This window comes from Diceros bicornis, chromosome 26 (genome assembly GCF_020826845.1).
Source record: "Diceros bicornis minor isolate mBicDic1 chromosome 26, mDicBic1.mat.cur, whole genome shotgun sequence".
Classification (NCBI taxonomy): Eukaryota; Metazoa; Chordata; class Mammalia; order Perissodactyla; family Rhinocerotidae; genus Diceros; species Diceros bicornis.
In genome coordinates this window covers 44111671-44125119 of record NC_080765.1, presented here as the reverse complement: position 1 = coordinate 44125119, position 13449 = coordinate 44111671, and the positions used below count along the sequence as shown (strand labels likewise).

Genomic DNA, 13449 nt, shown 5'->3' with positions numbered 1-13449 from the left:
TCTGCATTTTTCCAGGAGTCCTCTGTCTTTGACAACAATACAGACAGAGCAAGAAAACTGCTGTTATCTCTGAAAATATCCTTTAGGATATTTTGGTGATTTGAAACTGGGGTGGGGCAAGGGGACTTAAATTTTTAAATTTTGCTTGAAGTGTACTTATTTTTTCTTTTTCTTTTTGGTAAATTTTTGATGTAATTCGAACTTACAGAATAGTATAAAGAACCACTCCCTTATTCCTTTAACCCAGCTTCACCAGTTGTTAACATTTTGTCCCATTCGCTTTGTCATTTCTGGTGTACTCTTTTTTAAGAAGAAGAACATTCTTTTACATAACCACGGTACAGTTGTCAAAATCAGAAAGTTTAATGTTGATAGAATACCATTATCTGTACTTATTCAAATTTTTTCAATTGTCCTTATAATGTTCTTTCTTTCCTGGTCCAGGATCCAAGCTGGGATCTTGTGTGGTATTTGGTTGTCATATCTTTAGTCTCTTTTAATCTTGTACAGTTTCTCAGCTTTTCTTTTTCTTTTATGACCTTGACATTTTTTAGGATTACAGGCAGCTATTTTGTAGAATGTCCTTCATTTTGAGTTCATCTGACAACTTCCTCGTGATAAGATTCAGATTATGCATTTTTGGCAGAAACACCACAAAGGAGTAGTACTCTTTTCAGTGGATCATGTCAGGAGTCACAGGGTGTCAGTTTGTCCCATTAGCAATGATGTTACATTTGATCACCATCAGTTAGTTAAGGTAGTGTCCGCGAGGTTTCTTCTCTGTAAAGCTGTTATTTTTCCCTTTGAGATTAGTAGGGAAGTTGTGGTGAGGTACCTTGACACTATTAGAAATAATCCTGTTTCTCATCCAACTTTTACCCAGTAGTTAGAGCACCCATTTATCGTTCTTGTCTAAATCAGTTATTACTGTGACAGTTGCAAAATGGTGATTTTCTGATTCCAGCATCCCTTATACATTTGTTGGTTGGCATTCTACTGAACGAAAGAACTTTCTCTTCTCCATTTATTTATTCATTCATTTATAACAGTATGAAATAGTGGATCCTTGTTTTATTCACTAGGCTATAATTTGTGTATATAATACTATATATATTATAATTAGTATACATAGTTACTTACTTTGATGATCAGACTGTCCCGGACTTGGCCTGCAGAAGTCCCTTGCGGCTGGCTCCTATATCCTTTTGACACGTCCCTGTCATCCTTTTAGCACTTCCTTACTTTCTATCACAACAAGATGTTCTAGGCTCTACTTGTACTTTCCTTGCCATGCCCCGGAACCAGCCATTTCTCCAAGGAGTCCTGATTCCTTTTAATGTCTAATGGGATTTAGAAACCAAGATCTGTGCTATAGGTGTGCTCATTGTACCTGGAGTGTCACTGCTTCTAAGCCCTCTGAGCAGACTGAGCCAGGAAAAAAAGTGTGTGTTTCTGTGTGTGAGCACATATGTGTGCACACATATAGATATATATGCCCATATCTATATCTCTTTCCATATTATTCCTACTATAGATAGGTATATGCACATACGTACACACCTCTCCATCCACCCACCCTCCATCCATCCACCCACCATCCATCCAAAAAACCAATGAGTTCAGCCTGATAGTTCCACTTTCATTCCATCACCACAAGGTTCATCTAGTCTTCTGCCTGTCCACATTTGAAACGTTTTTCTAGTAAAGAGACATCTGGCTCTGATTATCCTCAATATATTTACTCATTTGCTCAATCCTATAACACACAAAACATAGTTTCAGAATTGTTACTCATACTGCTGCAAAAAACAGTCCTACTTACTGGCATTTGATATTTAGTGTGATTTTTATCTTTGGATTGGGGTTATATAGTTAAAATACTGTGCTCAAAAGTTACTTAGGTCACTTCTTTTTCTCCCACTTCATTATGATTATATTATTTGTTTGAAATGCAGTTAGGTTTCCGTTGATCATGTGTGTATTCCAATTAGGTGGTTTCTTTTTTAAGGGAGTTGGGAAGTTCTCCACTACCCACCTTTAAAGTCAAATCATTGTTCGTGGTATCTGTGTGTGGGAGGGAGTAGAAGTTGTCTTTGAGTGCAGAAAAGCTTAAAAAAGGAGACAAAAGTCCCTGATAATCCCACCAATATTATCATTTTAGTGTGTTTCCTGCCAGTTGTTGATTAGGAATATTGTTTTTGTTTTATAGTTTTTAGTTTTTAGTTTAATAGTTTATTTTTTAGTTTAATAAGTAATATATGGAAACCATTGAAAATTCAGTGGGTACAAATTATAAACAGTGTGAAGTAAGTCGCCCTCCCATTCTTGACTTTTAGTCATTAAGTTCCACTCTCAGGCATCCTTCTGCCCTTCTAGATGCAGGCCTACGTATGCATGCATGTGTGCATTTTTTTGTACCAAAGGTAGAAGAATACAGTTAGTGCCTTGATTTTTTTTTTTTTCTTTCTACTTTTCAGTATATTTTGGTAATACTCTGCGTGTAGAGCTGCCTCGATCTTTTTATGGCCACAGTATTCCTTCATACAGATATATCATCATTTATTTAGCCAAGTCCCTATTATTGGATGCCTAGGTTGTTCTCATCGTTTACCATTGTAGATAATGGATACCTTTGAATAATGTCGTTTCTCATACTCATTTTTTGAATGTGCAGGTATTCATTATGTGTGAAGTTGAACATCTTTTCTACGATTTGAGAACCATTGTTTTCCTTGGCGTCTATTTAATCTTTTATCCTTCTTTCTATTGGGTAATTGATCTTTTCTTATTCATTTGTAGAAGCTGTTTATAAATTAAGTAAATTAGTCCTTTGTCGATGATTTTAGTTGTGTTTTTTCTAGTTTGTCATTTGTCTTTTGACTTTGAATATGTTTTTGCCTATATGTATATAATTTTCAACCGTTGAGAATCATACATGCAGTTTTCCATAACTTTTCATTTATTACATGAAAGCATTTTTACATATCTTTGAATGTTTTTAAATACTATTTTTTATGGCTGAATAATAGTCCACTGATGCATATACCCAAAGTTACTTACCTATACTTCTACTGAGAAAAAGACCAATGTGCATCTTAGTTTGAGAAAGAGAAATTGAGCTTGCATTCCTCTAGAGGGTGCTCTTGGAGAGGGTGAGGATTCTGATGGCTACAATGTTGTGAACCGAGTTGCTGCCACTTGTTATAGATATTTTTTATTGGTTGTTCCCAATTCCCTCTCACTTCTTTTTTCTTTTTTTCTTTTTTGTGAGGAAGATCAGCCCTGAGCTAACATCCATGCTAATCCTCCTCTTTTTGCTGAGGAAGACTGAGTCTGAGCTAACATCTATTGCCAATCCTCCTCCATTTTTTCTTTTTCCCCAAAGCCCCAGTAGATAGTTATATGTCATAGTTGCACATCCTTCTAGTTGCTGCATGTGGGACGCGGCCTCAGCATGGCCGGAGAAGCGATGCGTCGGTGCGCGCCCGGGATCTGAACCTGGGCTGCCAGCAGCCGAGTGCGCGCACTTAACCACTAAGCCACGAGGCTGGCCCATTCCCTCTCATTTCTAAGGTCCTTTCTGCAAGGCCCTGATTTGCTGTAACTTTTTTTTTTAAACATTTCTAAAGTGAACACTGGGTAAGATAGTAAAGCTGAAGTGTATTTCTCTCAAAACGTAATGTTTGAGCCTGGGAAAAAACATTTGCAACACATTTGCTAAAGGATTAGTATTCCTAATATGTAAAGGGTTCCTTCAGAGTAGTGAGAAAAAGACCAAACAGCTCATTAGGAAAACTGGTCAAGATGAACAGAAGAGGAAATACAAGTGACCAGTAAACGTTTCTTACGAGCAGTCAGGGAAAAGCAAATGGAAACAAGAAGATGCCTTTGGCTCACCCTCCAGATTGGCACACATTTCAGAGATTGTACAGTCCATGCGGACAAGCCTGTGGGACATGAGCGTTCCCATACACTGATGATGGAAGTGGAAACCACTCTGACTTTTGTGAGTGGCAGCTGCAGGAGCTATTAAAACTTTCTGTTTGGGGGCCGGCCCGGTGGCGCAAGCGGTTAAGTGCGCGTGCTCCGCTGCGGCGGCCCAGGGTTCGCCAGTTTGGATCCCAGGTGCGCAGCGATGCACTGCTTGTCAGGCCATGCTGTGGCGGCGTCCCGTATAAAGTGGAGGAAGATGGGCACGGATGTTAGCCCAGGGCCAGTCTTCCTCAGCATAAAAAAAAAAAAAAAGGATTGGCAGATGTTAGCGGAGGGCTGATCTTCCTCACACACACAAAAAAACTTTCTGTTTCCATGTTTTTTGGGTTCGTAGCCTACAGGTCACACTTGTAAAACAGCACACGTATGTACAGGGTGTCCCTTGGAACCTTGTGTAGAGTAGTAAAGGACTGGACAACCTCTGTGACCACCAGGAGTGAGTTGTCTGAAAAATTGTGATGCATCCATGTAACAGAAAACTACACTGATGGGAAATACTTTCCAAGATCATTAAATTGTAAAAAACAAAACAACAGAAGCTGCAGAACCATGTGCATAGTGTACTGCTTTGGCTTGTTGAAAACTCGTAATGCGCATACAGATGGCTGAAAATGTGTGTGTTAGTAGAAAGTAGGATACACAAGAAGGTCACTGTAGCTGTGCCTCTAAGGAAGGTGCCTGGAATAGTTAGGGGACAGGGTATGGGGTGACACTTAACTTTTCACGGTATCTCCGTTTTTTACTTTTGAATTTTGTACCATGTGCACATATTACTTTTTCAGATAAATAAAAACATAAATTTTTAAATAGAATGATTATTTGTCCCAGCAATTCTACCTTTGGGAATCTTTCTTACAAAAAACAAAGGCACCAGAAGAGAAGGATATATGTGCAGAGATTTTTCTCTATAGCATTGAAACATAAATTGAATATTAAAATGGAAAAGGAAATCTGTATTGGCCTGGAGGAATGTTCGTGATGTATCATTAAGATAAAAAGAAAAGCAGGTTGCAGAGCAATACGTATAATATACTCTTTATAAAATTTTCACTTTAAAAGAAGACTTTTTTATGGAGAGAGAGTGAGTGAATTGTGAAAAGAATACCTCAAACTATAAACTGGTAAGAGTTGGTTACCTTGGGAGTCAAGGTGAGGGGGGAGATTAATAACATCTTTTTTACGTATCTCTGTAGCCTTTGCTTTGCCACAAGCGTGTACTTGATAATTTACAAAAAAAATCCAAAGACGTTAGGTTAAGTAAAAAGGTAGCCAGTTTCCAATGCCCAGTGAGGAGCGGATGGGAGCAACCACAAATCCTAAGCCTCCCCGCAGCTGTGGGGAGGCTGGGAGCTAGGGCGGCTCTTGCAGGATTCGGGAGGGGGACAGAATCCAAAAGAAGACGCTGCAGGAAGAGAAGCACAGCAGTGCGTGCCAGAGGAGCCACTGGCCTCGAGGCCCTGGGAAGCTGGGATGGGGATGGGGCAATGGGGGGGTCCTGTTGGTAAACTCCACTCAGCTCTTGTTCCCATGTGGCCCTAAGGGGACAGAGGCCTGTGCTGCTCCTTGGAGTGGGCAGTAGCAGGCTCAGTGACCAGACTGGCAGCTCTGAGTGGGGGATTGAGTCCAGTTGTCACTTTCCTCTTATTTTCCTGTTTTCCCAGCTATCACATTTGTAATTACAGAGGGAATACTATTTTTTTAAAATGTATTCACTCAGTTCCCAGGGGTCCCGAGGGTTTTAGGAGCTTCTATAGAGAGGCAGTATCTCACTTTTCAGTCTCTAGAATCAGCTTGGTGATTTGGAATTCAGAAGTCGGTGGGTTCTAGAAGATCATATGAACAGTTTGAGCCTCAGCACCTGTGTTCTCAGGCAGTATGTTTTAGTGTGTGTGCACACAATCATGAGTCTTTTTTTTTGTGAGGAAGATCAGCCCTGAGCTAACATCCATGCCAATCCTCCTCTTTTTGCCGAGGAAGACTGGCCCTGGGCTAACACCCTTGCCCATCTTCCTACACTTTATATGGGACACTGCCACAGCATGGCTTGACAAGCGGTGCCTTGGTGCACGCCTGGGATCCAAACCTGCGAACCCCGGGCTGCTGCAGCGGAGTGCGTGCACTTAACCGCTGCGCCACTGGGCCGGCCCCAAAACATGAGTTTTTGATGAAACATTTCTCTTGTGCAGATTGTGGTCCCAGAGCCTCACCTGTCAGAGTTTACCTGTGTCTTCAGGGTCCCATTTTTCTTCTCCTTTTTATTAGGAAACCATAAATACAGGCCCTTTTGTGATGCGCTCCACGTGTCGGAGATGTGGTGGCCGAGGCTCCATCATCACGACTCCCTGTGTGGTATGCAGAGGAGCAGGACAAGCCAAACAGAAGAAGAAAGTGGTGATCCCCGTGCCTGCTGGTGGGTTCTGTGGCTCATCGACACAGGGGCTGGGAGAGCTGAGGTCACTGTTTCCTGTGACTTGGCTGTTGTAAAAGCCGTGGTTAAGGCCCTGGACTGGAGGAGGAACTAGAATTTCCTTGCATTCTCCTCCTTGTACCAACTAGTTTTATTTTTTATTTTTTTAATAATTTTATTTATTTATTTTTTCCCCCAAAGCCCCAGCAGACAGTTGTGTGTCATAGCTGCACATCCTTCTAGTTGCTGTATGTGGGACGCGGCCTCAGCATGGCCAGAGAAGCGGTGCGTCGGTGGGCACCCGGGATCCGAACCCGGGCCGCCAGTAGCAGAGTGCACGCACTTAACCGCTAAGCCACGGGGCCGGCCCTGTACCAACTAGTTTTAAAATCTCGGCTACATGTCATGTTGGGGAGAAGAGACCTGACTTGCCCACTGTTCCCCATGCATGATGAAGGAGCTCCTCCATCACCTCCGTCTTCAGTCCCCGAGGCCAGCGTTGTCCCCACTGCCAGCCCAGTCTGCACTCACCCTCTCCCAGGCCGCAGGGCAGCCTGTGACTGCTGTCCCCAACTGGCTCTCCTTCCGGGGTGCTCTTTCCACAAGGCAGTCTGATCATGTCACTTGCCCTGTTGAAGACCCTGCAGTGACTCTCAGGGGGTGAGAAAGGAGGTCTGCCCGCCTGTCCAGCCTCTTACTGGTCGCCCCCTTGTTGCCTGCCTTGACTTTCACATAGCTCCTTGCACGGGCCGTGATGCCTCCCAGAACAGAGCCTTTGTGTATGCCGTTCTTGTGTCTGAAACTCACTTTGTACCGTCTCTTCAGTGGGTTAACTGTTCTCCTGGAGCTCCCGGCCCAGGTGTCACTTCCCCAGGGAAGCCTTCTGGAACCCTCCCTGTTCCTTAGGTGTTCCTTTGTCTGGAGTTGTGATCTTTTCCTCCTAAAGAACATGTCTCCATTTGTAAAGATACACTTATTAGTGTTGTCATTTGGTTAGTACCCATCTCCCCTACTAGACTGTACACTCCCTGAGGTACTACATGGACCTGGCACGAGGCAGGCATTCAGTAAACTTGAATAAATGAATAGCGGTTCTCTTGTTCAGTTATCAATTATTTTACGTTGTACCTTTGAAAAGTTACACCTATTGCCATCTTGGATAATTGTTCCTTGTTAAGAAGAAACAGGAGGGGCCGGCCCCGTGGCTTAGCGTTTAAGTGTGCACTCCGCTACTGGCGGCCTGGGTTCGGATCCCAGGTGCGCACCGACACACTGCTTGTCTGGCCATGCTGAGGCGGCGTCCCACATACAGCAACTAGCAGGATGTGCAACTACAACATACAACTATCTACTGGGGCTTTGGGGAGAAAAAGGGAAAAAAAGGAGGAAGATTGGCAATAGATGTTAGCTCAGGGCCGGTCGTCCTCAGCAAAAAGAGGAGGATTGGCATGGATGTTAGCTCAGGGCTGATCTTCCTCACAAAAAAAAAAAAAAAGAAGAAGAAACAGGAATGAGCAAGGAAGTTGGTGGGTTCTAAATGGATCTAGGGTAAAAAATACCTTGGGAGGTCCCAAAATAATTATTCTCTTTTAAACTTTTGTTCTTACTTATAGGAGTCGAGGATGGCCAGACTGTGAGGATGCCTGTAGGAAAAAGAGAAATTTTCATCACATTCAGGGTAGGTGCTCTGCTTGCACAGCTTCTGTCAGACCCTTGTTCTCTTGGAGACGGTACAGCCGAGTCTTCTCAGGATATTGGAGCTTCACAGGGCACATCTGGCCGTCCTTGTTTCTAAGGGGAGCAGTGGCCACTTCAGTGCGGTTATTAAACATGTGTTATGTCAAGCATTTGTGCTAGGTGTGGAGAGAACAAAGCTTCCTCAGGCTGTTTACAAGTTGGCAACATAGGACCCATAAAAATACAGAAAACATTTTGTGTTTTTATTTATGTATCAAATTGTTGGTAGGGACAGTCAGGCCAAAGGTGCAGTTTTACCTACTATATACAAAGGCAGACTTGGTTTTCTGAAATAAGGGAAACATTAAAGGGATAAATGCCTTCTATTGGCAATTCCGCTAGATATATACACCCCACAGGTGTAGCAGGCGGAGGCACAAGGTGTATGTGACAGCCTCGTTCATAGTGGTAAGACAGTGATGACAACTTGCTGTCTTTTGAAAAGAGAATGGCTGAGTGACCCACGCTGTGGTCATGGAGTACACAGAGCAGTCAGAAGGAAGAAACTAGAGCCAAACGTGTCAGTATGAGACATTGCGAGACTTCTCAGTTACAGACGAGGGAAAGGAGGCAGATTGTAAGAGGATACAGGATGATGAGATCATCTATATAAAGTTTTAAACCATGCGAGATGGTGTTATATATTATTTAGGGACATGTAAATATTCAGTAAAAGTAAAAAGATGCTCTTAGGAATGATAAATACTGAATTCAGTGTAGTAGTTACTCTGGAGGGGTGAGGAGGAGGCAAGGAAACTTCAGCTGCATTCGTAATGTTTTATTAATTACCTAAGCTGGGTTGTGGATACACCGTGTGTTATTTACTTAGCAGTTTATGTATGTTTGAAATATTTCATAATTTAAAACAAAGACAAAAGGTAATGTTAAGGGTGACTCTTCTAGACTGAGAAATCAAAGACAAAGGCAGCAAGCTGGAAGCCAATCTATGAGAAAAGTTTGGTAGAAAATTCAGATTCTATTCCCATCTAATAATAGAGAAGGAAAAAGAGAGAGAGAAGAAATCACTGGAAGGCAAAAAATGTCTTTGAGACACAAAAAATGGTGCTTATAAAATCAGAATAATTCCCATGCTGCCAGTCTGTCATGAAGGTTGTTTGTGCCAAATCACCGTTCGGATTTTTGCCTTTATAGATGTATTAGTCTGTGTTTTTCTATATTTTCTGGTAAAATAGGCTTTTTTTTGATGTTCAAAAAGTCAGTTTTACTTTTTTTTATTTCCTTTCGCAATCGAACAGCTTAGTCTGAGACTGACACTCTTGTATTGCAGTATAGAGATGAATCTGACGTGTAACCCGGGAGCCTGGGGTGGTGTTCCACCTTGGTGAAAGTACATTCTCCTCCTCAGTGCTATACTCTGAGCATAGAAGCAGCAACCTGAGCTCGGGCTGCTGGACACGGGGCTGATGTCCAGTCTCAAGGACTTCTCTGTGTGTAATCCCCATCTCTCGTGCTTGGCCCTAGGTGCAGAAAAGCCCCGTGTTCCGGAGGGACGGCGCAGACATCCACTCCGACCTCTTTATTTCTATAGCTCAGGCTCTTCTTGGAGGGACAGCCAGAGCCCAGGGCCTGTATGAGACCATCAATGTGACGGTAGGAGGGCCTGAGAATGGCTTTGCCACACTTGTACTTCATTGCTCTTTTTTTTCTGAAATGGGAAATGGCTGAGAAGTGGCTAGAACCTGTGAACAACCAGCATTTTGGGGATTCAGAGGAGACGAGTTTTGAGGGAGGGCAGGAGGAATGTTAGGCATTTCCCTGGGTGTGAACCACAAACTGTAGGCCTTAAATGGGTAATAACCATTGAAGACGATTCCTGGGTCGCATCCACTTTTCTACTGGTTAGTAGGTCCCGGGAACTGTGCTACACCATGAAGCAGACATGCATTTCCCTGCTGTGAGCTCTCTGCACCTGTTGCCACTCCAGTGCCTGATTAGGGGAGCAGACACCTTTGGTGCCCATGTCACATCCCCTCAGGCCACCCCTGATTTCAGTAGCAGTACAGAGAACAGCTTCCTGTGAGCTCAGTGTACCTCTCACCCCCCACCTCCCACCTCTGGCTCTTCCTGCCTCTGGGTCTTCCCGCCTTTGGGTCACGCTGTCTCATTCGCCTGGGCCTTCTCCAGCCTCTCAGGAGCCCTTTGCGGGCAGACGTGAGTGCATTGGATTAACCTCTGCCAGTAGAGGCAGGAGCCGTGGGTAGGTGTCTGGTGAACACTTCTGGGAGCTGTTCTCTGCTTCTCGAGGGCCCGTGGAATGCAGACCCTGTGGAGGGCCAGAGAGCAGCCTCAGCAACGTGCCCATGTGTTGGCTTTGTCTCCTCCCAGGTCTCGCTCTCCGTGCCTCCTCCCTCCTGCTCTCTGTGCTCACTTCTCCAAACTACCTGCCCCCAAGTCCTCGTCACAGGCTCTGCTCAGGGTGGATCCCAGCTTAGCCAGTTTTCTTTTTTTTTTTTTTTTGTTTTGTGAGGAAGATCAGCCCTGAGCTAATATCCATGCCAATCCTCCTCTTTTTGCTGAGGAAGGCTGGCCCTGGGCTAACATCCATGCCCATCTTCCTCCACGCCCATGTTTCTCCACTTTATGTGGGATACTGCCACAGCATGGCCTGATAAGTGGTATGTCGGTACGCGCCCGGGATCCAAACCTGGGCCGCCAGCAGGGCCGCCAGCAGCGGAGCTTGAGCACTTAACCGCTACGCCATGGGGCCGGCCCCGTAGCTTAGCCAGTTTTCATGTGGTTGTGGGTGGGTTTGGTCTAGAAACCCGAATGGGAGTTCTTTTCAAGGAGTAAAGTTGTCTTCTTGTAGTGAAATGTTTTCATTTGGGCAACTGGAGACCAAGGAAAACCACAGATTTCCTTTCTTTGTAGATCCCCCCTGGAATTCAGACAGACCAGAAGATTCGGATGAGTGGGAAAGGCATCCCCCGGATTAACAGTTATGGCTACGGAGATCACTACATTCACATCAAGATAAGAGTTCCAAAGTAAGTGCCCACATAGGCCATGGCAAGGCCAGATCTCTGCACACTTTCATCCACCAAGCAGGAGCCAGATGAGATTGTTTTATCTGCCAGGCCCGGGGCCGGCCTGGTGGCGCAAGCGGTTAAGTGCGTGCACTCCGCTGTGGCGGCCCGGGGTTCGCCGGTTCAGATCCTGGGCGCGCACTGACGCACCACTTGTCAAGCCATGCTGTGGCGGCGTCCCATGTAAAGTGGAGGAAGATGGGCACGGATGTTAGCCCAGGGCCAGTCTTCCTCAGCAAAAAGAGGAAGATTGGCAGATGTTAGCTCAGGGCTGATCTTCCTCACAAAAAATAAATAAATAAATAATAAATACCTGCCAGGCCCTGTGTAGAGCATTGCAGTGTGGTGGTTCAGTGCCACCGAACCACCTGGCCCATTGTCGCTCTGCCACTGTAAGCACTGAGGCCTAGGCAGCTTACTTCTTCCTTTAAGTCAAATGTATCCTGCCCGAGTTCTCCATCTGTAAAGTGGACATAATAAAAAGGTCAATCTCCTTGAGTTGGAGGATTAAATGAATAATACATAGGGAATACTTAGCTGTTTGTTGCTGCTGTTATTGATTATTATTATTTTTGGTCTCAGGGTGCTCACAGCCTGGTGGGAGAGACAGATCTATAACCAGATCATGGCACGGGATGTCTGTGTCCTCTGAGACAAAGGTCCAAACAGAGAGCTGTGGGCATCCAGAATAGGGCATGCCTGAGTCCCCTTGGGAGAACTGGGTTTCCGGCACTCCTTTCAGATAATTTCCTACACACACTTTTAAAAGCTTTTTTTGCAGTGACGTATTTAACATAGCCACAGTGGCAGTTGTTTAAAACAACTTAGGGTATTGTAAGAGATTTTCTTCACAGAAGCTCTGAGGGCGTGGCTCTTAGGCTCAGGGTGTGCACCTCTGCCTGGGTCAGGGGTCCCCCATTTCCCACCCGTTGCATGGGAATTGGCTGAGTCCACGTCCTTTAAAGAGCTGCCCAGTGGAAACACTTGGCCACTGACTGTGCTCGGTCCACAGGAGACTGACAAGCCGGCAGCAGAGCCTGATCCTGAGTTATGCCGAGGATGAGACTGATGTGGAGGGGACGGTGAATGGCGTCACCCAGACAAGCACTGGTAAGGAGGCACAATGGCTTGTGGGCATCCTCTTTGACCCTCAGAGGATGGACAGTTTAGAAGCATGTTGGGGTTTCCACTTGGGGATCTCCGTGGAGCCTCCAAAGAACACAGTAGAAAGAGAGGAGCTATGGGCTAGGAACAGCTAAGTGCCAGCCGAGCTCCAGAGTAAAGCTTCTCTTCCTTCCTCTGTGTGTGCGCCCTGGTTGCTGAGGTTAGAGACTTCTAGAACGCTTTCTTCCAGCTGGCAGCCGTGTGTCTCAGAGAGCTGCTCTCCATAGTTCTATCTTTGGTTCTGCTACTTGCCTTGTGACCTTGGGCACATCCCTACATGAGAGCTCCTTGTAACAGCTTACGGGGAAGTTGGATTGGAAAGCTTTATGCGTTCCTGACCCAAAACGCTTCACCAAGATTTGAGAGTGTCTTGTGAACACCAGCTACTGCAGCAATTAAAAACGATCACGTGACTCCAAATCTGCCTGTTCTCAGCAGGTCTAACTTTGAATTCCTCTGGCAATGAACAAATGCCATATTTACCCTGAGCTCAGATGTCATGCTCTGTCTGTAGAGTCTAGTTAAATATTAGTGATTAGATACCAAAATGCCCTCAGGCAGAAGCTTTGGTGACAGACACTGCAGCCATAGTCCCTCTTCCCGTGGGAGGTGGGGGTGCTCTGCCGAGGAGACGCTGGTTCTCTGTTGCTTAGGGCTCCTGCTCGGGTCAGGACAAGCTGTGCTGAGGGTGTCATTGGCTTCAGCTGCCCACCATGTTTTCTCCTTGTTGCATCATTCAGTTCTTGTCGGGGTCCTGGATGCTCCTCTCGTTCTCAGAACTCAAACGATATTAGATTAGTATATGGTCCTTCAGAGTAGGTGGTTGGAGCTGGAGGTGGATTTCCCAGTGAAGTGGAGGGCTTGGTCTTGGAGCCCCCGGGGTGGGGTGGGGTGGGGTGGGGGTCCCGGCAGCAGCAGTCTTTGCTGAGCTTCTGTTGAGTACAGGCGACCAAGTCCTCCATCGTGTCTGTAGCCTGACCAAGCATGGAATAGGCACTTATTTTAATTATTTGGTACATAGACTTTTCTCTTATTTTCTTGTTATATCCCTTGAACTAAAAAGAAGTGGGAGTGATTATTCCACATAACTGTGCACCTCTGGCT

General features: G+C 45.1%; 1 protein-coding gene across 2 annotated transcripts in view; it reads left to right on the top strand.

The window, feature by feature from the left end:
• Window positions 1-13449, top strand: part of DNAJA3 (DnaJ heat shock protein family (Hsp40) member A3) — a 37138-nt gene that overhangs the window by 13902 nt on the left and 9787 nt on the right. For both annotated transcript variants that reach the window (XM_058570141.1, XM_058570140.1), the window contains exons 6-10: window positions 6256-6403; window positions 8014-8078; window positions 9620-9748; window positions 11027-11142; window positions 12194-12291. In XM_058570141.1, the coding sequence (XP_058426124.1) occupies window positions 6256-6403; window positions 8014-8078; window positions 9620-9748; window positions 11027-11142; window positions 12194-12291 (556 nt within the window). The remainder of the gene's footprint in view (window positions 1-6255; window positions 6404-8013; window positions 8079-9619; window positions 9749-11026; window positions 11143-12193; window positions 12292-13449) is intronic.